Source organism: Balaenoptera musculus, chromosome 11 (assembly GCF_009873245.2).
Source record: "Balaenoptera musculus isolate JJ_BM4_2016_0621 chromosome 11, mBalMus1.pri.v3, whole genome shotgun sequence".
NCBI classification, from domain to species: Eukaryota; Metazoa; Chordata; class Mammalia; order Artiodactyla; family Balaenopteridae; genus Balaenoptera; species Balaenoptera musculus.
Genome location: NC_045795.1, coordinates 30,448,290 through 30,471,199, shown reverse-complemented (window position 1 = coordinate 30,471,199; position 22,910 = coordinate 30,448,290). Strand labels below are relative to the sequence as shown.

Below are 22,910 nucleotides of genomic sequence, written 5' to 3'. Positions count from 1 at the left end.
AGGTTAAGGATTAGTTCTCACTACTCTTCCCCAGAACCGGGGTTTGTAAACTCTATTTATTCTGTCCTGGGAAAAAATGTTATGCCAGTTAGAAAACCTAATTACTACAGTATTTTTAAAAAGGTGTATGGTGTTTTACTTGAGATTGTTTAAATGTCTATGCAGAGATGTCAAACAAAAAAAAGAAACATTTGCAAAAGGTGACATACTCATACGAATATATATACCAATATATACTTTTGTGATGTATTTTAAATATGCTAAAAATATGCACACACATATTCATAGGTATGTTGACATATTAAAACACACCACAGAATAAGTCAATTCCCATTTCTTTGGAGGTAATATAAAACTGCACGTCTCACATCTAGAGAGAATCAGAACTGTGCCTCTGTAAACTTAAAAACAGCCATGGATCCTCTGACTCAGCAGAGTCAAGATCAAAAAGATCCATTACTCTATATTAAGAATCTATTATTCTTTTATAAAATCACACCTTTTTAATTTTAAGAGTTTACATTCTGTATCAATAGAATTTATTGTAAGGAGGAAAGCACATAATCATAGATAACGAATTTTAATTTCCTACCCAAAATTACTAACCACTTTCTGATATATTTTCAGTACTGAAGAATCCATTTTTTTTTTTTTTTAATTTTTTTTTTTTAATGTTTTTTATTTATTTATTTATGGCTGTGTTGGGTCTTCGTTTCTGTGCGAGGGCTTTCTCCAATTGCGGCAAGTGGGGGCCACTCTTCATCGCGGTGCGCGGGCCTCTCACTATCGCGGCCTCTCCTGTTGTGGAGCACAGGCTCCAGACGCGCAGGCTCAGTAATTGTGGCTCACGGGCCTATTTGCTCGCGGCATGTGGGATCTTCCCAGACCAGGGCTGGAACCCGTGTCCCCCGCATTGGCAGGCAGACTCTCAACCACTGCGCCACCAGGGAAGCCCTGAAGAATCCATTTTTATCGAGTAACTTTTTCAAAGATTAATTCTGACCTATATACATTTAAAAATAAGTTTTCAAAATCTCAGCATATTAAAAATAAAAATAAAAACAATGAATTGACAAAATGCTATGTAACATACTGCTAACTTATAGCTACCAGTAAATTTTGCAAATCTAGCTACATGAAAACGAGTGCCCAAAACTTACAACGCTGTTACATATTCAGTTACACAACTGGCATGATAATCAAGTGCAATACAATATACCCAGAGCTATAGTCAAAGGATTTTCAGAAGGACTAAGTATAAATATATTAAGTAAATTCACAAAAGAACATTTTTAAGAAACACACTTCAATATTATCCAGACTGCCTACAAAATGGAACACGAATGTAATATTAAACCTACCAATCAAATCTGACCTGCCAAAGTAACCAAAAATTAACAGCCCCAATCACTAAAGAACTGCGAGGCAATGACAATCCAAAATAAGAGGAAGAAGTAAAAAGTAAATGGATGACAGTGTTAAGAGTAAATACAGGGGGCTTTCCTGGTGGCGCAGTGGTTGAGAATCTGCCTGCCAATGCAGGGGACACGGGTTCGAGCCCTGGTCTGGGAAGATCCCACATGCCGTGGAACAACTAGGCCCGTGAGCCACAACTACTGAGCCTGCGCGTCTGGAGCCTGTGCTCCGCAACAAGAGAGGCTGCGACAGTGAGAGGCCTGCGCACCGCGATGAAGAGTGGTCCCCGCTTGCCACAACTAGAGAAAGCCCTCGCACAGAAACGAAGACCCAACACACTCAAAAATAAATAAATAAATAAATAAATTTATTTTTAAAAAAAAGAGTAAATACAAACTAAAATCATGTAACATGTAAAATGTATTTTCCCAATTTCAATAAAAATAGAAGTGTACCAGAAAAGAAGTATTCTGTGTACTTTCCATATTTCTTCTGTGCTGTCCAATATGGTAGCCATTTGCTACATGCAGCTATTTACATTGATTAAAATAAAATGCAAAATTCAGTTGCTCAGTTACCGAGCTCATTTAATGTACTCAAAAGGTACATGTGGTTCGTGGCTATCACACTGGAGAGCACAGAAATAGAAATTTCCATCACTATAGAAAGTTCTACCGGGCAGCATGCTGTAATAGACAAATCAATTTTTTCTCTATAATTATAAAAATTCTTCCCATAAAACTGCACACATTTCCCCCTGCACCTGAAATATTTTTATAACTTCCTAAATCAGTATGTTGATGATTATAATTATTCTTTTAAACACAATGATAAATGCTAACAGGACAGTGTTTACTATGTGCCAGGAACAATACTATGTGCTTTGACTCAATACCTCACTTAATCTTCATATAAACCCTATGAGGTAGATACAAGTCCACAATGCCTTATCTGAAACGTGTATTTCACAATTCGGAAGTTTTCAGATTTAGAAAGTTAATACTAGGAACTTCCCTGGTGGCGCAGTGGTTAAGAATCTGCCTGCCAATGCTGGGGACGTGGGTTCGAGCCGTGGTCCGGGAAGATCCCACATGCCGTGGAGCAACTAAGCCCGTGTGCCACAACTACTGAGCCTGTGTGCCACAACTACTGTAGCCCATGTGCCTAGAGCCTGTGCTCCACAGCAAGAGAAGCCACCCAATGAGAAGCCCACGCACTGCAGCGAAGAGTAGCCCCCATTCACCACAACTAGAGAAAGCCTGTGCACAGCAACGAAGACCCAACACAGCCATAAATAAATAAATAAACTTATAAAAAAAAAAAAAGAAAGTTAATACTACACAAAAACCATATGCTACATAACACCCTTAGCAGGGTCTAGGGAAGCACTCAGGAACACAGAAGAATGTACGAATATTAACACCAAAGATAAGTGAAGTCAATAAATAACCACATATCAGTTAGGTCCTGGTTCTGCCATCAAACTAGTTCAGAACAGTTATTCCCATTAACCAGTGTAATAACTTGCATTTATACAATACCAGAATTTTAGAATGACAAATCCATGAATTTTTACCTATTTTTCCCCACATAACTAAGGATTTTCAACACAGAATTATTAAAATGACTCTCCCTGAATTTCAAGAATTCATTTCTAAGACTGAACAAAATGTTCTTCCCTCTTGTAATTATGTATCCTAAAATAAAAGGCCTAGGTATTTTCTTTTCATGAAACAATTGATAGAGATATTTAATATAAATTCAAAATTGTATTTTGTCACATTTATAAAATGATACATTCTTTCAATGCAAGCACTTAATTCAGTTGGATCTAGCAACTTAAACGTTACCTTGTTTCATTTCCGAAAGGGAAAAAAGTATCAACAACCTTCAGTTACACAGTGCTTTTATGTTCCCAATTAACTTTTGCACATTTTCTCACTTTCAGGAAAGATTGTGACCAATTTTATAATTTGGAAATCTTCATTATTATTATGCTTATAAACCAGTGCATATCTTAAAACATTCCAAATAGATACAGTTCACAAAAAGTACAAGGATAAGTTTATCCACATATTTTAATGAATTTAAATGTCAGGAATTAAGATAAATTATTATTTAATAGTGACAAAATATAAAAGTAGGATAGACATTTAAATATTCAACAATATGGCCATGTTTATATCCAAAATTATGAACCATCACAAATATAAGCATTCAATAAGGAGTATATTAGTATTCAATTTCTATGAAAAATTATACTTTCTCTTGGTTACCGATATAGCCTTGCTTAAAAAGATTTGGTGGTTAGGAATAGGAAATTGAAATAAATGCTATGATAATATGAAAATAGCAACTTAATCCAATATTTATTATAAAAATTACACCTCATCACAAATAACAGTAATTAACTGAACAATTATTCATCTTTCCCATTATTACCTCATTACACCACACTAGTCATACATAAGTTGGTAAAAGTTCATTTGTAAACTAAATTTTATAAATCAAAATAAGTTTTATTGGTTGAAATGTAGTTTAGCGTAATTTGTCAAGAGCATGGACTCTGGAGTTAGGCTTCCTGGTTCAAATCAAGGTTTTACCACTTGCTGTAATGGCAATTTTTGGTGTTAGGAACCTCTGGGTCTCAGTTTCCCCATCTATAAAAGGGACTAACAGTATCCTCATAGGGCTGTGGGAGGAGTAAATGAAATGGTATGTGGAAGTACTCAGGAGAATGCCTGGTACACATAAGAGCATTCGCTATTATCACTGGCATTATTAAAACATCTCTGAAACTATAATATATTAATGTTGGCACTTTTTACCATTAAGAATTTCTTTCCTCCAGTTTCCTGAAAACCTTAAATGCACAAGGGAAACTCAATGTTTGAAGGAACCCTGTGGCAGTTTAATAAACATCTATTACTAATTGATTCATTTATATATTAGGTCCCTTTAAAGTCAGATTAAGGTAAGGATAGAACTGGGAATACATTCTTTCACAGCACATAACTTCATAATGTTAAGTAACAGCCAAATGATACCATTTCACATATACAACTATGTCCTACTCTAGTGTAGCAACGAAAAAATGGTTGTTGCTATTTATCTCAAAAATTCCCAAGAGAAGCGAATCTTACTGAGAAAAATTATTAGTTCAGTTTTGGATATACTAAGTTTGAGGTGCTAACAGAATACTTAATGGACGTTCAGGAAGCAGTCAAAAGTACAGACCTAAAGTTAGGAAGCTTACACTCAGAAGTTGATCATTCCCTCCTTTGTATTACCCTGGATTTTTTCACATCCTATTACATGACAATTTTTAGTCTCCACAACCCTTCTCTACTGCTAGACTATCTTGAAGGCATTTACGTCCTGCTATATAGGGGCTTAATAATGTTGATTTTTTTTTAAAAAATGCAAAACTTGCAGAATAATGCAACTAAGAGAGTGAATTTTATTGTTTATAATAAACTCTGATTTAGAAATTTTCTTTTCAATCTGTGGATTTTAAATAAGGATGAAATTTTCATTTGGAAGTATTCTTATAAAATGTAAGTAGCATACAAACAAAATCCTTTTTTTTTTTTTTTAAATTTGGTCACATGAGAATTACTAAACGCTACCAAGCAGTGAAACCTGACGTTATTACCAGGCCTACAAACCTGCAAAAGTACAATATAACAAGGCAAAGAAATTTATAAATGAGTAAAATAAGGAAAAGAAAGTCCAATGAAGATTCCTTCAAGTGAGTTTAAATTAATTTAAATTCTTAAGAAGTCTGTCAAAATACCTACAATGTAGATTGAAAAGATTTCACTTTCTAATTTACAGGCTACTTGAGTTCAATAACTTAAAAATGAAAAGCCTCTGGACCCTTCCAGCACATGTTATTCTAAGAGCTGTGATAAGGAGCATATAGCAAACGTGCTCAGTTACATGCACTAGGTAAGGGAAAGCTGCTGTCATCCACAACCCACCAGCAACTGTCTGACCACCAATCCTCTAGTTTAAAATCTGTAGAAGCATTTCCTAGAGAATGCTGCAGTCGTAGTATTTCTCACCCCAACTTAAAATGTGGTCAGTCCCATCAAGGCTCTAATAGGAGAACAAACCGGCTGCCAGTTCTATATTTAATAGCAGATCCTGACAATCACATTTGTGCCTGACAACTAGATGCCTTTCAGTGAAGCCATTCCCTGGAAATGACACTACAATCCTGTTACTTATTTAGAGGGCATGGAGCCAAGAAAAACCAGCTCATCAGCAGTGAATGGGCAGGGAAGACAGCAGCCAGAGGATTAAAAAACAGCAATATTCAACACAAACAGGCTTAGAAGAACTGTGAAAATGCAGGGGGAAAAAAGTAGAGATCCACAGAATGAAATTCCTACAACACAAAATTAACACAGAGACTTAAGTCTGCACTTTCTCATTTAAAATCACATAAGCAAGGATCAAATGCATATTGATTCTAATTTTACATAATCAAAAGCCTGAAAACCTCATGCCAATAGAAAATATTGGTAAATAAAAAAAGGACTCCCCTAATCTTGGCCCTATTTTCCTGTTCTATGAAGCAATTCATAAGAAGAAAAAATAACTTCAGACTATAAATGATGAATGTATAACTATTAGGAGTGGCCTCTCTATGAGGTCTGAAATAGAAGGAAAATGTACATTTCTTCCAAAGCTGTGGCCAACAATAACTTTCGCATTCTGAATCTAGCTTAAGCACATTAGTTGGGAAGATGTTTGCAAAAGTATTTCATAAGAAAGTGCTGAATTTAGCTTTTATTTTATTTTTTTCTGTTTTCTTAAGTGGCCTGCAGTCTATCCAATGCGCTAAGTAGAACCTCTCCTAAGTATAAATGACAAAAGGAAACCCGGCTTTCTTCTATAGATCAGGGGTCATCAAACTTTCTGTAAAGGGCCATATAGTAAATATTTTCAGCTTTACAGGCCATATGGTGTCAGTCACAAATACTCAATTCTGCCATGTAGCATGAAAGCAGCAATAGATAACAGATAAATAATGAGTGTGACTGTGGTCCAATAAAATCTTATTTTCAGAAACAAGCAGCCAGTCTATGGCCACAGTTTGCTGACCTCTACTATAAAGCATGTTTTTTTACCTACTAACAAATACATTGTTTTAATAAATAACACCAAATTTGAAATATGATGTCTGGGATTTGCTTTAAAATATCTCATTAAAAAAAAAGTGAAGAGTAGAGAGAAAGGTTAAAGAAGACTGGCAAGGGGCTTCCCTGGTGGGACAGTCAATGCAGGGGACACAGGTTCGAGCCCTGGTCCAGGAAGATCCCACATGCCGCGGAGCAACTAAGCCCATGCACCACAACTACTGAGCCTGCGCTCTAGAGCCCGCGGGCCACAACTACTGAAGCCCGCTCACCACAACTACTGAAGCCTGTGCACCTAGAGCCCGTGCTCCCAACAAGAGAAGCCACCGCAATGAGAAGCCCACACACTGCTACGAAGAGTAGCCCCTGCTCAACGCAACTAGAGAAAGCCCGCGAGCAGCAACGAAGACCCAACGCAGCCAAAAATAAAATAAAATAAAATTAATTAATTTTAAAAAAAAAGAAGAAGACTGGCAAAACACAATTAGCGTTAGTCTGATGATGGATGCATGGAGTTCATTATACTATTACAATAACTTTATGAGTTTGAAATTTTCAAAATTAAAAGTTTTTAAAAATACAAAGCAGATCAATGAATTGGCTCTACAGGAAAATTAATTTCCTCACTTTACTATAAACATTCTAAAACATGTCTAGTATTTTTAAATATAATCAACATAGTACAACATAAAAGTTTAACATAAAGTTACTAAACCATAGCTAAAAAATTTAAACATACAAAAGTATATACAAGCATAAACTCTTAACATTTTCCATAATTTAACAGACAGCCTCACCTCATACAACTCCTAAATTAACACATTTTATTAGTCTCATCTTAGCTAACAAAATGTGTTACCAATTCTTGGTTTTAGAATATAACTATTTTATAGGGCATATATCACTTAACATATCATAGGTTTATTATTTTTTCAAATAAATTAGTAAATAATTTTTATTTCTCAGTTTTAAACTCTAAGCAATAAATATGAATAGAAACAATTCACATAAACAAACCCTGTTTAAGGTCTTCAATAATTAAGAGTATAAAGGGATCCCGAGGCCAAAGTTTGAGAACCTGTGACCTGAACATTTTTGATGCTGTTTAAAGTATGTTTACCAAGCAACCATTAGATATATGCTCGAACTCATTTTTCCTTTGAACAATAATCATCACAAAGTGCAGTTAATCCACTATGAAGGCTATCAATATACACCCATTTAAACCTTCAACAGAAACATTCTTTTAAAATTGCTGGGTATGTCATGAATAATGTATCCATAGGAAAAGAAGAGCTCTAATGTGTTGTCCCCCTTATGCAGAAAATTGTCTCCTGGACCAATAATAAAGATAAACTAATATGCGCCAGCAGACATTTCTGATAAATACGCCACCTCTCATCAAATCAAGATATGCAGTCTCACTCAATGAAAGAAGCCAGAAATCAAGCTGAAAAGAGCTTTAGGAAAGAAATGTTAATGACTATGCAATTTCTCAAAAACTAAATAAATGTGTTTTTTAAATGTCCTAAGTTTTTTCTCAAGTTCTGAAACACAGTGATTTCAAATATTATCAAAACTGAAAACTAAATTAGGCTCACAGAATGATTATGACTGACACGTGAGAAAAACTGAGAACTCTGTGAAAATATTTCCAACTATCCAAGAATATAATCAATGTCAAAATTTTCTAAATCTAAAACTAAAATAGCAATAAGCAATCCATAACACAGATTTGGGCAGATAATAATCAGAGCACAAATGTCTACATGAGTATTCATTCTTTTATGAAGATGAACCAATACTTACTTTTTGAATACAGTATCACTGTAGCATTTTTAACCAATTTGTCCCTTCCATATACGGCTATTTAAAATGTTATCAGACTGTTTCATTTGTACTTAAGTACAAATTTCCAAGTTAATTTTTATAAATCTCGTTATTTCTATTGTCTTTTATCAACATGAATAAACTTAAAATAGTAATAACTGAGATACAGAGCCATACTTACATCATACTCTGCAATTCTGCTGCAAAGCTTATAGACTTCCCTGTACTTCTTCCACTACTTGAAGTGGCAGTAGACATTGGGCTGGCTGCAGTGTTATTCATCTAAATAAAAAAGAGAACTCAGCTTACAAAATGTATTTAGCTATAAGTAAATGCATGGAAAACGGAAGCAATTATAAGTTACTTCAAAAAGTATAGAAATTTTTAAAATTCTGATTTGTTTTACGTAAATCTGATTTGTCCATACTTGTTCTTTATTAAAATGAAATAGTAAGGTAGAAAACTGCTTAGTCAAATATGATGTAAAAAAATTACTCACTTGGGTGATAAACTTTTCATTACATATTTTGTAATAAGTATTGGAAGAAAAATACTCATTAAAATATTTTAATAAAGTTCAGTGGTTTTCAAACTCCATTCCACGGAGCCCAAAGATTCCCCAGCAATATTTCAGTGAGCTCCCAGTGGCCCCCAAGCAGTTCCACCCAGAACACAAGAATTCTGATTTTTCTATTTCATATATTGGGGTCCCAAGTAAGATTTCATTTAAAGAAAGAGTTGCACAGCTGTAAGATACAAAATTAGAAAACCAAAACATAATCTAATTCCCATTTGAACCACAGCCTAAAATACAAATAATACAAATAAAGCCAATCAGTAGATTACAAGTAAGCATTGTGATATTTTATAATCTTATGGTTAAATTACTCATCAATTTAAAATGTGACTTTTAAAAAAATAAAAAATAAAATAAAATAAAATGTGACTTTTTTCCCAATAAAATTAAGCTGATGCATAATGGGAAAACTAGATGCTAATCCTAATATACGTCATTTTATTTATTACATGTGGCAGTCCCACAAACAAGAATTAGTGAAAATAACGTTAAGGTAGTAGAAGTAGATAAAAGCCTCAGGCTTTTACCTCAAGGACACAGTAAGTGCTCAATAAATGTTAGTTATTATTTCATGTTTATATAAATTTTGCAATACTATGATTTTCTTTAAAAAATACTTTGCTGATTAAAGAAGAATTAACAGATTTAAAATATATAATAAAGTAAAGCAGTACTGAGAACTTTAAGTACAGTAAAATAATTAGGAGTCAGAAGTCAGACTGCCTAGGTTAGAATCCCAGCTCTACTACTTTACTAGGGCTCGGGGCAAGTTCCTTAACGTCTCTGTGCCTCAGTTTCCTCATCTGTAAAACAGGAATGATAATCGCACACTCTTAGGGTTGTTGTGAGGATTAAATGAACATAAACAAAGCATTCAGAATAGTTCTTAGCACACAGTCAGTACACAATGTTAACTATTATAAACAGAAAGAACTCAAGAATTTTCCCTTTCTTGATCTGCTAAAAGCTTCTTTGTGACAAATTTAGATTATCCTTATTTCATAATCACAAACTTTAAGAAACGTGAATATTTTCACTAAAAGACCTCAATACAATTCAACAAATATTAATTAAGTTTCCTTATAAAATAAGTTCTGTTTTCACACTGACATCACTACTGCTACTAGTCAGCCTGGCTTAAAATCTCAGTCATCATCTTTGACTCCTTCTCCTGCACCCTGTAATTTGTAAGAAGCCAAGTAAATTCTACTTTATGTTTTTAACCTCCTCCCTTTCTTGTTGAGCTCTATTTATAGCTTCTCTCTTTGCAGCTCAGTTCATTCCCCACGCTGCTATCAAATCTATCTCCTTAATACATCCTCTAATCTGACCACTTCTGTGGGCAACGGAGGCTTAAAATTGATAAAGGAAACTTGAACCAGGGTCATTCACTGATGGCTGAGATGGAAAGGCTGGGTCCCATGAATGAAAGCTGAAACAATTAACTACTACAAACCACCGCCTGAGATGGGCCACATATGAAGCTTTTGAGAAGGCAAAAGGACAGAGACCTAAGACAAGCAGCACAGTAGCTGGGTGGCTAGATCTGGAATGTCCCAGTATCATTCTGCGGCAGGACCAACTCTCTGCCAATGTAAGCCCTGGTCTAACCTAAGGTCCCTAGGAGCCAGGCGAAAACCACTAGACAGAGACTGCGAGAGCAGAGAAAGAGAAGGAAGAAAGTTTCACTCAAACTGAACCTGAAAACCAAAGTTCTAAAACACATAAAGAAGCTAGTGCTATGAAAGACCATCAGTCTTTTTAAGCGTAAATTTGTCCTATTTGTTCACAAAGACTTTTTTGGAATAAGTACTTTTTTCTACAAATAATAGAGGAAAAGAAGCAACACCATTTGGAACTCAGGTTAAAAAAAAAAAAAAATCGCATCATCAGTCCAAGACTGGGGAATAATAAGACAGGAAAGCAAGTTCAAAAAGGAACTTGACTTTCCAGTGACCTTAGAAAATGGTTCACTTGTCCCAAGAGAAGACTGACAGAGATATGACATCCTGGAGAAGATGTTAAACTCAAAGATTATGTATTAACCCGTCTATGATTTAAGTTGACTCATGTCAGATTTGAAGGCATGCCATTCTTGGGATTATCCTGAGACATTGCTGGAGTTACTGACCCCTTTCATTCTGCAAATCCAGTCACCTCGCTTTAACACTCTCTGAAGAAGAGACATTTCAGAAAGCAAATTCATACTAAAACCCCAGCTTTCTTAGGTTGTGCCCCTACTGCAAATGTTTCGTATCAAGAGTATTGGTAAGAGTGAAAAGATCCCAATCTTAGTTTATTATAACCACGATCATCCTTTCATAGTCAAGTTATTTACTTCTTAAATCAAACAGGTGAATAACATTTTTCTTGACATCATGAGCTGATAGTGCATTAGAATCTTTAAAATAATTATTTCCTGTGCACACATTTTGTTTGATGTTTTAGATAATTAACTTCTTTAGACATTAACTTCTTTACACATCAAAGTCCTATCATTCCAATGCTTTATTTCCCATCTCCCGGACATTTAAAAAAAAAATGTCGGTTAAAAGCAGAAGCACTCAAGTCAATTTTCTCTAATAAATACAGTTAACATGGAACTGAAAACCTACTGTAATCTTCTCAATGGGTTAATGTCCTGCAGTTGTTTTAGCTTTCAATTGAAATGCAGCTGTTTGCCATATTTTACAAAATGAATTCAGATGTGCAGATGGAGACCCAGATTATTTCAACATGCCACAGTTTAAATGTGAACTCAAGGAATAAGTTCATCTCTGATTAATACTTATATTTAAACCTGATTATTAAGCCAGTAGCCAATACTATGTCACACCTGTAAAATTCTGTTCCAGAGTAGAAAAACTGACATCTTTTAATAACAATAATGGAATTTAAGGATATGCCCCTTTTCTCAGAAAATACCACGACAAAAAAATTTTAACTGTAGTAAAGTTATACATCACAAATGTGAATTAAACAAAAATGTAATGAACATGTTACTGCATTTCTATTTATAGCTCATATTTTTAGTGACTAAATGACCAAAGAAGAAATACCATGAAACACCTTCAGCTTAAAATACCTCAGAGTTGAAAACGTTATTACTAGTTACAACTAGTTACAACACCCTCAAAACAGTGTCAAAAATCTGGATTGTGAAATCGATCAGTCTACCCATTTACTAAAAGACAGTGGAATTTTTAAATTGTTTCACTCCTGAGAAATATTAATTCAGCAGAACTATGTACTGATTCTGAGCATCTACAGTCTCAATTTCAGTCACTCATAATCTGAGCATCCCACATAATATAAATTAATAGAAAACTATTATAATCAGAACATTTTCATTTTCATAGAACTCCAAAGGCAGGCAGCGATTATGGTTAAGCCAACACTATTAGACACTATATTTTAGTTTTGTTGTTAAAAAAAAAACTCAAGTTACATCATGATCTAAATTTCTCCTGCTGTGCAAAAATAACACCAAACGATCATTCAATGACTGAGAATGCAAAAAATAAAAAAAACAAATTAAAATGTGCAAAATTTTAAAACTTCTATACCTAGTTTTGGAATAACACAATGGTAATTCCAATATATTTATATATGCCCCAATTCAAGTTAATCAACACAGTAGAACCTGGTAATAACGATCAACTAATCTCTCAAGTTCAGTTACTCCATCCGTCAAGAATAGTTTCTACCTGTCTCAGAGGAGTGTTGTAAAGAAGAGTGGCTGCAACATAATGGGCGCTCAAAAAATATACGTGAATTGAAAACATCAAAACACCTGTAAATTATGAAAATTCCCTATAGACAGACGGATTGTAAACTGAGTTTACTTATCTCAGTTGGCTACATGAGCGATAATTTTTTTAAACCTACAGACACAGAAGCCGTGACACGCTGCTCAGAGACACGTGAAGTTCTATTATTATATTTTTCTTCTTTAGTCTGATATTAATGTAGGTTTCTACTCCATGTGCTTTCATATCCAGTACTCTCAAAGAAATACTGAGTTTCAAAATAAATTTTATTCTTTGCAAAAATGGTTCTTAAAGTGCACTGCCAACGGGCCTATCAGATCATCCTAAAATACGTGACATCCAAACCCTGAAAAAATGGCAAGCTTATTTTTCCAATATTGAAAACACTGTTGTTTTTCCATAAAATATTATATAATTGAGTGACAATGGTTAACGTTCCAGATATATGCAAAAATTTGGAATCAATTATACTTCTAATAGTAAGAAGTAAGTGTATTTGACAAGGATGTCAAAAAAGGAGCTCTCTTAAATGTCAAGATTCTCTTCCAGTCCAGATTCACATTTTAGAAATATTAAACCTTATGAGAAGTCCATATTAAATATAAACAATTCAATAAAAGATCTCATGTGGTTAAAAACACAGTTCATGTGACTAAAAAGGAGTGGGAGATTTACTGGAGGAGGCATGTAAAAAAGAAGTGAATTTGTATAAGCATTTCGGAGTTTATAAGGGGTCTTTCGCCTGTATTAGCTCACATATTTCACAACCACCCTCTTAGGCATGTATCTCCCCCCTCTTCATGAAGAAGCTAAGAGTAAAAACACTGGGTGAAGGTAACAAATCTAACACAAAAAACAGGCTTTGATCCCAGGTAACCTGAAATATTCAGTCCATCTACATACATATTTTTTTAAAATTTACCAATCCCCTACCATTTTAGTGCCTTAGTTTTAACACACTAAAATAATATGGAATTACTGAGAAGTTGTACACATAGTAGCCAGGGGACTTGTCATTAAGTTTTCTTGGAGACTGATGACTTTAAAAGTTAAGTTCAGGAATTCTTTGCTTAAAAGTAAATCTTAGGCAGATGGATAAACAACTATAACAGGCAAAGTATAACTATGGAAATTGGCGGGAGGGGGGGCCAAAGACAGCTGACGTTCAGAACTACAGTTTGAAAATCACTAATTTCATCCAAATCCCTCATTTTTCAGGTGAGGATACTGAAGTCCAGAGGGGTTTCTTGAACTGCCCAAGGACACATCACTATTTAGTGATACAGCTGGGACTAAAACTGAGGTCCCCTGACTCCTGGTCCAGAGTTCTTTCTACTATCCCACAAGGAACACACAAATAAAAGTTGATTATAATTAACTCACAAGACCTCCACAATGTGTCTGTCATAGTGAACTTTGTTGTGAAGTATCTGTCTATGCCGACTCACAGTTTAGCTGTAAAGAGCTGGGCTCTGGAATTCAAACACAGGCTCTAACACTTACCAGGTGACCTTGGGCAAGTCACATCACCTCCCTGCCTCAGTTCCCTCATCTTTAAAAAGGAGATTAAAAATACTCCTCTCACAGGTGACATCAAGTAATGTATACAAAGCACTTAGGACAGGGCCTGGTACCTAGAAAGCACTCAGTTCATGATGATGACGATGATGATGAAGAATCCAAGCAAAAGTATAGCTTCTTGAAAACATATCACAAAGTATTATTAAACACGTATATTCTCAGGGGAAGAATATTATGATTAGGAATAGTCTTTTAAAGATTCAGAAACAAATAATATGAATAAAGTAAAATATAAAGGATTCAGTCATAAAACTGCTATAGCATTTGAAATAGCAGAAGTACACTTCAAGATTTTTAAATAGTTTATATTTGTATAATATTTTATATTTACTGCTCTATGAATTCAATGAATACAGTTTTTCAGCAACTAGTATATACTATAAGCCAGTTAGCATGTTATTTTAATATTCATAACCTTATTTAACCTTCAGTATCCACTATCAGTCAGATTCTATCAGAGGCAGTAGTATAATGCAAAAAAAACTTACAGATCCGTTCCAGAAAGTAAGAGACTCATCAGTATCACCTATTAAGTGGGAATGACATGTTTGGATAAATAAATGAGACGGAGCATTAGTCTGGAACACATCAAGTGCCCATGAAAACGCTGGTTCTCCCTTAGCAGTAGTATGGAGTTGTTCTGTACAGGGAATATACTGTAACCAGATCAATATAGCACCATTACTGGGGCGTACAGTATTATTTGTCAAAGAGAATGATCTTAGGTAACAGTGTCTATTACACTCTATGCTGTTTCACAAATTAAAATATGTGTAAACAGTTTTTGCAGATTTACTGGAGGTAGTCGGTAGACAAGCTGAGAGGAAACCAGTTAAATAGTTAAACGTCTGTAAAACAATACAACAATTTACGTAATCCTCATCTGAAGCCTCCAGCGATCCTGGGAGGAGGTGGGATAAGGTTAGGTACTAATTCCGTTTTACTGATGAGGAAATTGAGACTCAAAAAAGTTAAATACCTTAATTGAAATCACACAGAGAGAATGAGGGCAGAAAAGGGCTACATCTAGATTCTGGAATTAGTTTTAAGTGCTCTTTGCACCTATCCACAATGCATCTCAGAACATTAATCTCTCTCCCGATACATTATTCAATAAACTTAAGGCTAGAGCAGCCAGCCAATATATATTGAGTATACACTTCTTATGTGCTTCGCTGCACCCAACACACATCACATGGGTTACTTCATTTAACCCTCAGCAGTAAGGAATCAAACCAAATGTGTTTGACTCTCAATAAAATATTTTATCCACTACAGTATAAATTCAATTAATACAATAAAACATTAAGTAGAATTATTTTTCTTTACTATTTAGGTGAGCCATCAGCAAAACCAGTCTTTAATATAATAAGTAGATGTCTAACTAATTTCACTATTCAACCTCACCATAAAGTAAAACAGGTATTATTTTCAACAAGAATACTCAATGTTCTGATTTAACTGGCATGGCCTAACTTTCTTTGCAGATTCCTACACCAAAAATCAAGAGAGAACCAAAAATCAAGCTGCCCAAGATTTCTATCCAATTATATGGAGAAAAGTAGAAAATTTTAATTACCTGTGGCTTAAATGGACAGGTCACTTGCTGGCCTTATTCCAGATAGCTCATCTGTTATTTAAGCACATAAGTAATAAAGTTGTCACTACTTTAAAGCAAGTACATTTCTGAGGTTGCGGTACACTTAATCCTCCTAAAATCATATATTCCAAATTTCAACAAGCCTGAAAGGAGGGTCACCATATTATTAAGTAGACCCAACTGGAACATTTTTGAAAATGAAAGGAGTTCTATTAATAATTATCCTGAGACAAACAGACTCTAAACCATGACTGCCCCAGAAAAAGCAGGGTATACATAAGAGCAACCCATTTTGATTTGTGTGTTATGGACTACTCTTTGTATATGCTTAATTCGTGAGCTTTAAGTTTTTGTTGCAGATCCAAGGATTATCATCAGCCTTGAGACCAAGGGTACCACTTCACAAACATCAGGCCAGAGTTAAGGGTGTGTTATCTATAAACAAAGTGGGTTTTTTTTTTTATGTTTTTCTTTCAAACTTAACTTTATAAACATTTGCTTGAAAAAAAACCACTCTATGTATTTCAAAGAAAGCAATCTTGCAAAATATCGCCAAATTTCAGACTTATCTCTTCAAAAGTTTTGAATACCAATAACCACAAAACTACTTCTGAAATGGCCCAACGCTCAGTTTACTACTATAATTTATCAAATTGTTTTTTATACAAAAAGTTAAGGAAAAAGCACCATCTTTCAAACTGAAAAAACTCAGGAGTAAAAGAGTTGAAAGGTTTTCACTGAAAACTAACTAAAGTGATAAAAGATAGTGGAAACCCACAGTCACGAAACAGTACAATGATTAAAGGAAACTCCACTTAGTATTATTATGACTCTCCAAACAAATCTGCCGTTAGCCGTACAACCTAGGAGTCAAAAGAATGCTTTGCTTTAATTTTCAAGCTGTAAGTAAGTATTAACAGACCCAAGCTTTGAACTACAGTATTTGAATGAAAGGCATTATTTGAATATAATTATAATTCCCTAAAGCAACAAATGTTCTAAGAGTTGGCTTCTCTGACTTAAAACTCAACAAAATCAAGAAATGGAAAAGGTCTCAAAGGCTAGATTCTAGACCTATGCTGTCCAATAAGGCAGCCACTAGCCACATGTGGCTATTTATATTTAAGTTAATTAAAATAAAATTAAAAATTAAATACCTCAGTGCACTACTAGCCACACTTCAAGGGCTCAAGAGCCACTTGTGTCTAGTGGATACCATATTAGGACAGCACAGATTACAGAATATTTCCACAACGATAGAAAGTTCCATTGGACAGGGCTGCTCTAGACCTAGGCTGCTCTAGATCTTTTCTTGAATATTCCCAGAGATGAGAAACTTGCAATAACACAATGAAGTGCACTTCATTTTTGCAAAGTAGTAACTATCAGGAAATTATTCGTAACATTCAGTGAAATCCAGCCTCTCTAAAACATCCACCAGAAATTCCACAAGTTCCATCCTCAATTTGGTCTTCAAGTAAATCTTTACAGAGGTAATTTAATTCTGTTTCCAAAGTTCTGTCCTCACATATACTAAAACCCTACGTCCTCTCCTCCCAGATAAATACATCCTCATTTCTCTGGAACGAAAGAGTTTAAAGTTTCTATAGCCTCACGGAGTTAAGCTCATTTATCCACGTGTACGTTAACAACACATTTCCAGGATCGCCTCTGAGTGTCAGATATTACATTCCACTGCCCCTATAAAAATCCACACCAGTTTCTTGATTTTTCCACTTAGAAAGCCAGGTCACAGTCATTCTGAATTCCTTAAACAGGGAGATAAAAATGACAGGTAATTGATCAGTGCCTGGAGCTTGTTATAAGCATTAACCTGTATTACCTCATTTAATCCTCACAATTCTAAGCTAGGTTATTACTATCCCCATTTTACAGACCAGAACACCCAGCCAAAGACACGCTAAATAATTTCCCCAGGGGTCACAGATGTGGGCTCACCCCAGAGAGAAGGGAGTCGATCTTTTCCTTTTCCTGGATGCTACACTTCTACTAACGCTACCTAACTCTTCTTCCACCTCGCCCATAAAGCTACAATTTCCTTGTTTAAGAATTCTTCCCCCCAAAACACGACCTAGATGACACGCGGAAGGTGCTTCTGAACACACCCAGCGACGCCCGCTACCGCTCGCCCGCCCAGCTCCCCTGGCCCCACGCCCACCCGCCTACGGGGAGGAGTCAAGGCCAACTCCACACGCCGCGGGAGAACCCGGCCGACTCGCGGGGCCAGCGCCTCGGGAGACGCTGCTTCTGTGCGTCCCTCAGCCTCCCGCGCGAACGACCGGGACCCCCCGCGGCAGCTCCCGGGGGTAGGGGGGCGGGGCCCAGACACGCTGGGCTCGGCGCCTCTCCCGGCCCCCAGCCCTCTCCCCCACCCGCCCCCGCGCCTCCCCCGGTCCCCCTACAACCTCTGTTCTAAGAACACTTGTAGACCCGGCTGCGCGTCCCGCGTGGAGAATGTGGGGATAGAGATGGTGCGGTTTCTGCGGCGGCGGCCCGGGACACGCTTGGAAAGGGGCGGGGTAGGGGGCTGAGAGTGTCTAAAGGGAAAGGGTGGCTGGGCGCGGACTGGGGGGGGCAGCAAGATGGCGTGAGCCCGACTCTCTCTGTGGGGCGGGGGTGGCGGAGGTGGAGGAGGGAGGGCTACAAACACCCCCTCCACTCTCAACGCGGGCGCTGGCGCATGCGCGCTCGGCCAGGTGGCGCGCGGTCTCCTTTCTCTAGGCAGCCACTTCCGCCACGCTCGCTGGGGGCGGGGCGTCGCGGAGCGCGCCGGCCGCCGCTTTCCATGCTGCGTTGGTGCGGGCGGTGCGGGCTGCGCGGAGCTGGCTGCGCGGGGCCGGGGGCGGGAGACACTGAGCCACGCGGCGGCCCTTAGAGCGGGGGCTGCTGGGAGATGAGTGGGGATGAGCTGAGAATCGGAGGGTGTTCAAGGCCAGTCTTGGACTCCTTAAGAATGAGCTGCGAGGACTAGGGTTTTCGAGGGACTTAGTGATCGAAGCTGGAAGTTTGTTTTCAGCTTCAGGGCGGAGATTGGCCTCTGTAACAGTCTTGTGCGCAGTTGGGGTGAACCGGGATCTTACCGGGACGATGCAAGGAAACGGAGACATCAGAAAGGCCCTCCTCCCCCAAAGGACCGCGGTGCCGGGGTGTGGATATGCGACCCTTTCTGGGACCGTGAAACCCCTCCCCCCTTACGCCGGCCTTCGCACATCACTGCTCCCCATCCTTCCTTCCCCTGCGCAAAGTCATTCCAGAGGCAGTGGGAGATGATAGTCTGCAGCGACTTTTTCCCTCCTATTCATGTTACCAAGCTCAAGCATTTAATGACCACGTTTTTATTGAAAACTATTTGCTATTTCAAGGCTTCTGAATGGATGATCCTATATTTATTTTTCCTTAGAATTTTAGCCTGCTTCTCCTTATTTTAAAATCTTGCACTCCCACTTTTGAGCTGTACATCCTGTCCTCTCAGAATTGATTGATACAGATGTATTTCTTTAAATAATACAGTCATAAGACAGTGATTTCAGTTGCTTTATTTTACGTGGTCTTGTTATTTATATTTTTAACATTCTTTTCAGCTGCTCCGGAAAGAAAACTATTACCCACTTAAGTCCATGCCTATGACGTCAAATATTATATTTCAGAGATTCAACTACTAACCCTCATCAAGTCTTTTTTAAGCATTACTACTTCAGTTATTTTCTTGCCTATGAATATTTGTGTTCTGAAATAATCCCTTCCTCCTATTCGCTTACATTGTTTAAAATAGCAACTTATTTGGTTATTTCGTCTGTGGATTGTAGTTGAGTCTCTTGTTAATTTTGTTTTTAGCTCTCCTTTAATCTCCCCAACACATAAATACTTGCTAAATAAAGTTCCAAAAGAATAAATTTGTTTAAGATGTAAAAGCTCACCATAATGTGTAAATCAGGGCTCAATCCACTGATGGGCAAAGTGTATAGGGGAAGAAAGTAACAGTGAGAGAGAATCGTCATAATTTCTTATGAAGGAAGACTGGTTTATACAATAGTTGAAAAGCCCTTTCAAGTACATTAGCAAGAAAATAGAAGAAAATTAAGAAAAATATTAATAGTACATCTAGGGAAATATAACCGGAAGGAGATCCTTTCAAGTAAAATTATGTTCAGTCAGTGTTGCCGTACTGATATTTTCATGGGAGTTTTACCTGCATCACATGGAGGCCAGATTTGACCTAGTTTTTCGGGACAGAACCCAGACCTTACTCTCAAGCCACTGGTGTCTAACCTACATATAATCGCACACAACAGGAGTTAATGAAAGTGTGCCATGGAGAAGGGAAACCGAGTTAAACAGGCCCTGGTAGAGGGAGCTCAAAATTTCACTCTTAGGAAATTGTGACTTTTGCTGTTGGCGGAGATCTTAGCTTTGCAGTCACATGAGTTACCCTAGTGTTCCTACCTCCTGGAATCTGTTAAAATCTATTTTAAGAATTTAATTTAATCATAATTTTGTTTGTAGTTTGAGAGCACTCCTGCCCGCAATGGGTCAAAAATATTCTCCATTCGATTAGTATCAAAGATCCTAAATTATCAATGCTACTAAGGTATCTTCATTATAACAAAGCTAAAACAATGGTGCTGAAATTAAGACATTGATGACTACCACCCCTCAGAAAAACACGTGATTTCCAAAGCATGTGGAAAAAACACATCAGGAGACCAAGTGAATTCATCACACCACAAAAATGTCTTCATCCCTTGAACAAAGCCATTAAAGGAAAATGAAGCTTTGTTACTGTAGATTTTTACATTCCTCTGGTATAATAACCTTCATATAGACTGACTAATGAAAACAGAAAGGTTACATATCTAAGCAAAAATGCCTCCTGGCATCTTAGAAGATGACTAGATTAGATAATAAAAGAAGGCTTAATCCTCCAAATAATAGCAGAAGCCATGCCTAGTATGGTGCCATCTCTGTAATAAAGTGGTTTCTTCTCCTGTGGATGCCATGTGGACAGTTTACTCCAGGTGACCTGCAAATTCTTACTCTTTTGTGACCCATGACTGTCATGTATTAGGATGCTTGTGGAGGCTTTTTCTTTTCCTATTTATCAATTATTTTACCCTTTGCTATATTTGCTATTCTAATGTTTATGTAGTCACCATGGAAATAAACCAGGTAGAACTGAATATTGTTTAGAATTGCATGTTGAAATTGTTGCTATATTCAGTTAATTTCCTGATATTAAGAACTCTTTTTCAATTGCAATCTCAAAGGTACCTTGTTTTATCTTTAGAACGAGGAGTTCTGACCAAAACAATTATTCAGCTCTGTGGTACCTGGGCAAGTCATTTTATATCATGGGTCCTCAGTTTTCATATCGGTAAGATGAGGTGATCTAACCAAATGACATAAAACCTGTAGTCCTAAAACTCTATGCTTCTTTAAAGTAGGAATAACCAAAAGATGAATCTTAAAGGTGTACAGAATAATTTCAGCATTTATATTTATGCTACCAAAGATTATGTGACTATGCAGGACTCTTGCTTTAGGCCAACTTGGATCAACTGATGTTATGTATTTCAAAAGAAAGCCCAACATGAAAAGATATATATTAATCAAATTTATTGACACACTGGAGGGAGGGTGCATCACATAACTGTTCAGAGTGTAATCAAATTGGCTTCCCATACCTTCCAATTATATTCATATGTTTTGAAGTAGGAAGAGCAACGCAGTGATGAGAGAAGAAATGCTAAGAATTGCAGTACTGAGCAGCTTGTAGAACTATAATCATGAACCATCCTCTTAGGAATCTCTCATTGCAGGTTTAACACTCCAGGATCTTTTAAAATTAGTGCTTGGCTGCTAGAAAATGATCATTTTTGAGACTTAGATGGGAAGGGAATCATAGAACATCAGGGTTTCATGGGGCCCCTGAACTCTCTAGACATATGGAAACTTAGTTGCTCCCATTCCCATAGAATCCAATATATAATACCTCTTGTACTGGAAACGAACAACTTTTACATTTCTCCCCTTGAAAATAAGGTCTATTTGCTGAGTGTTAGTGATAGGTGCTAATTATTTCATTCATTCAACAATTATTATGATGGGCCTACCATGTGCCTGACACTATTCTAGGAGCTGCAGATATAGCAGTGAACAAAACAAAACTCCATGCCATCATCAAACTCCCATTCTAGAAGGAGGAGTTGGACAATAAAATAAATACCCAAATTGTGTGATATGTTAAAAGGCTATGAGTGTTAGAGGGGGACAATTTTATACAACAGGGAAGGGATTATGGAATGAGAAAAAGCACAGGAGGAATAGGAGAACTGCGGTATTTGTATTGGGCAAGCAGGGTAGGGCTCACTGAGGAAGTGGCATTTGAATAATGACTTGAGGAAGAAGGTGAAGAAGGTAGTTGTAGATATCTAAAGAAAGAGCCTTCCAGACAGTGAGAACAACCCGCGCCAAAGCCCTGTGGTGGGAACGGGGCTGGTAAGTTGCAGGAGTGGCCAAGGGGCCATTTTAGCTGAAGAATAGTGACCCAGAAAGAAGATAGTGTAATATGAGGTCACAGAAGAACTAGGAGACCAGATGGTGGAAGGTCTGTGTGCCTGGGACTAGGAGGCTATTAGCAGAGAATTGACATGATGTGGTTAAGGGTTTAAAATGATTACTCTGGCTGCTGGGCTGGAAATAGTCTGTGGAAGCACAGACAGTAACCAGGCAAGAGATGACGGTAGCTTGGATTAGGGTTGTTACAGTAGATGCCATGAGACGTGGTTGGATTCTGGATATAGTTTGAAACTCATTGTGATTTACTGACGGATTGGATTTGGGATTCTAGAGAACAAGAGGAATTAAGGATGACTCTCAAGGGTTCTGAGAAAGTGGAAAAATGAATTTGCCATGAACTGAGATGGAAAGGACTGGGGATGGAGTATGTTGGGTGGGTATAAGAGATCAAG

General features: G+C 37.0%; 2 protein-coding genes across 7 annotated transcripts in view; one reads left to right on the top strand and one right to left on the bottom strand.

The window, feature by feature from the left end:
• SUPT3H (SPT3 homolog, SAGA and STAGA complex component) overlaps window positions 1-18,567 on the bottom strand; it is a 423,773-nt gene extending 405,206 nt beyond the window's left edge. The window contains 2 exon segments of the mRNA XM_036869866.1: window positions 8,575-8,675; window positions 18,348-18,567. Coding sequence (XP_036725761.1) covers window positions 8,575-8,675 — 101 coding nt within the window. The 5' untranslated portion in view covers window positions 18,348-18,567.
• Window positions 1-22,910, top strand: part of RUNX2 (RUNX family transcription factor 2) — a 282,428-nt gene that overhangs the window by 31,505 nt on the left and 228,013 nt on the right. The gene's annotated exons all lie outside the window — the stretch shown is intronic.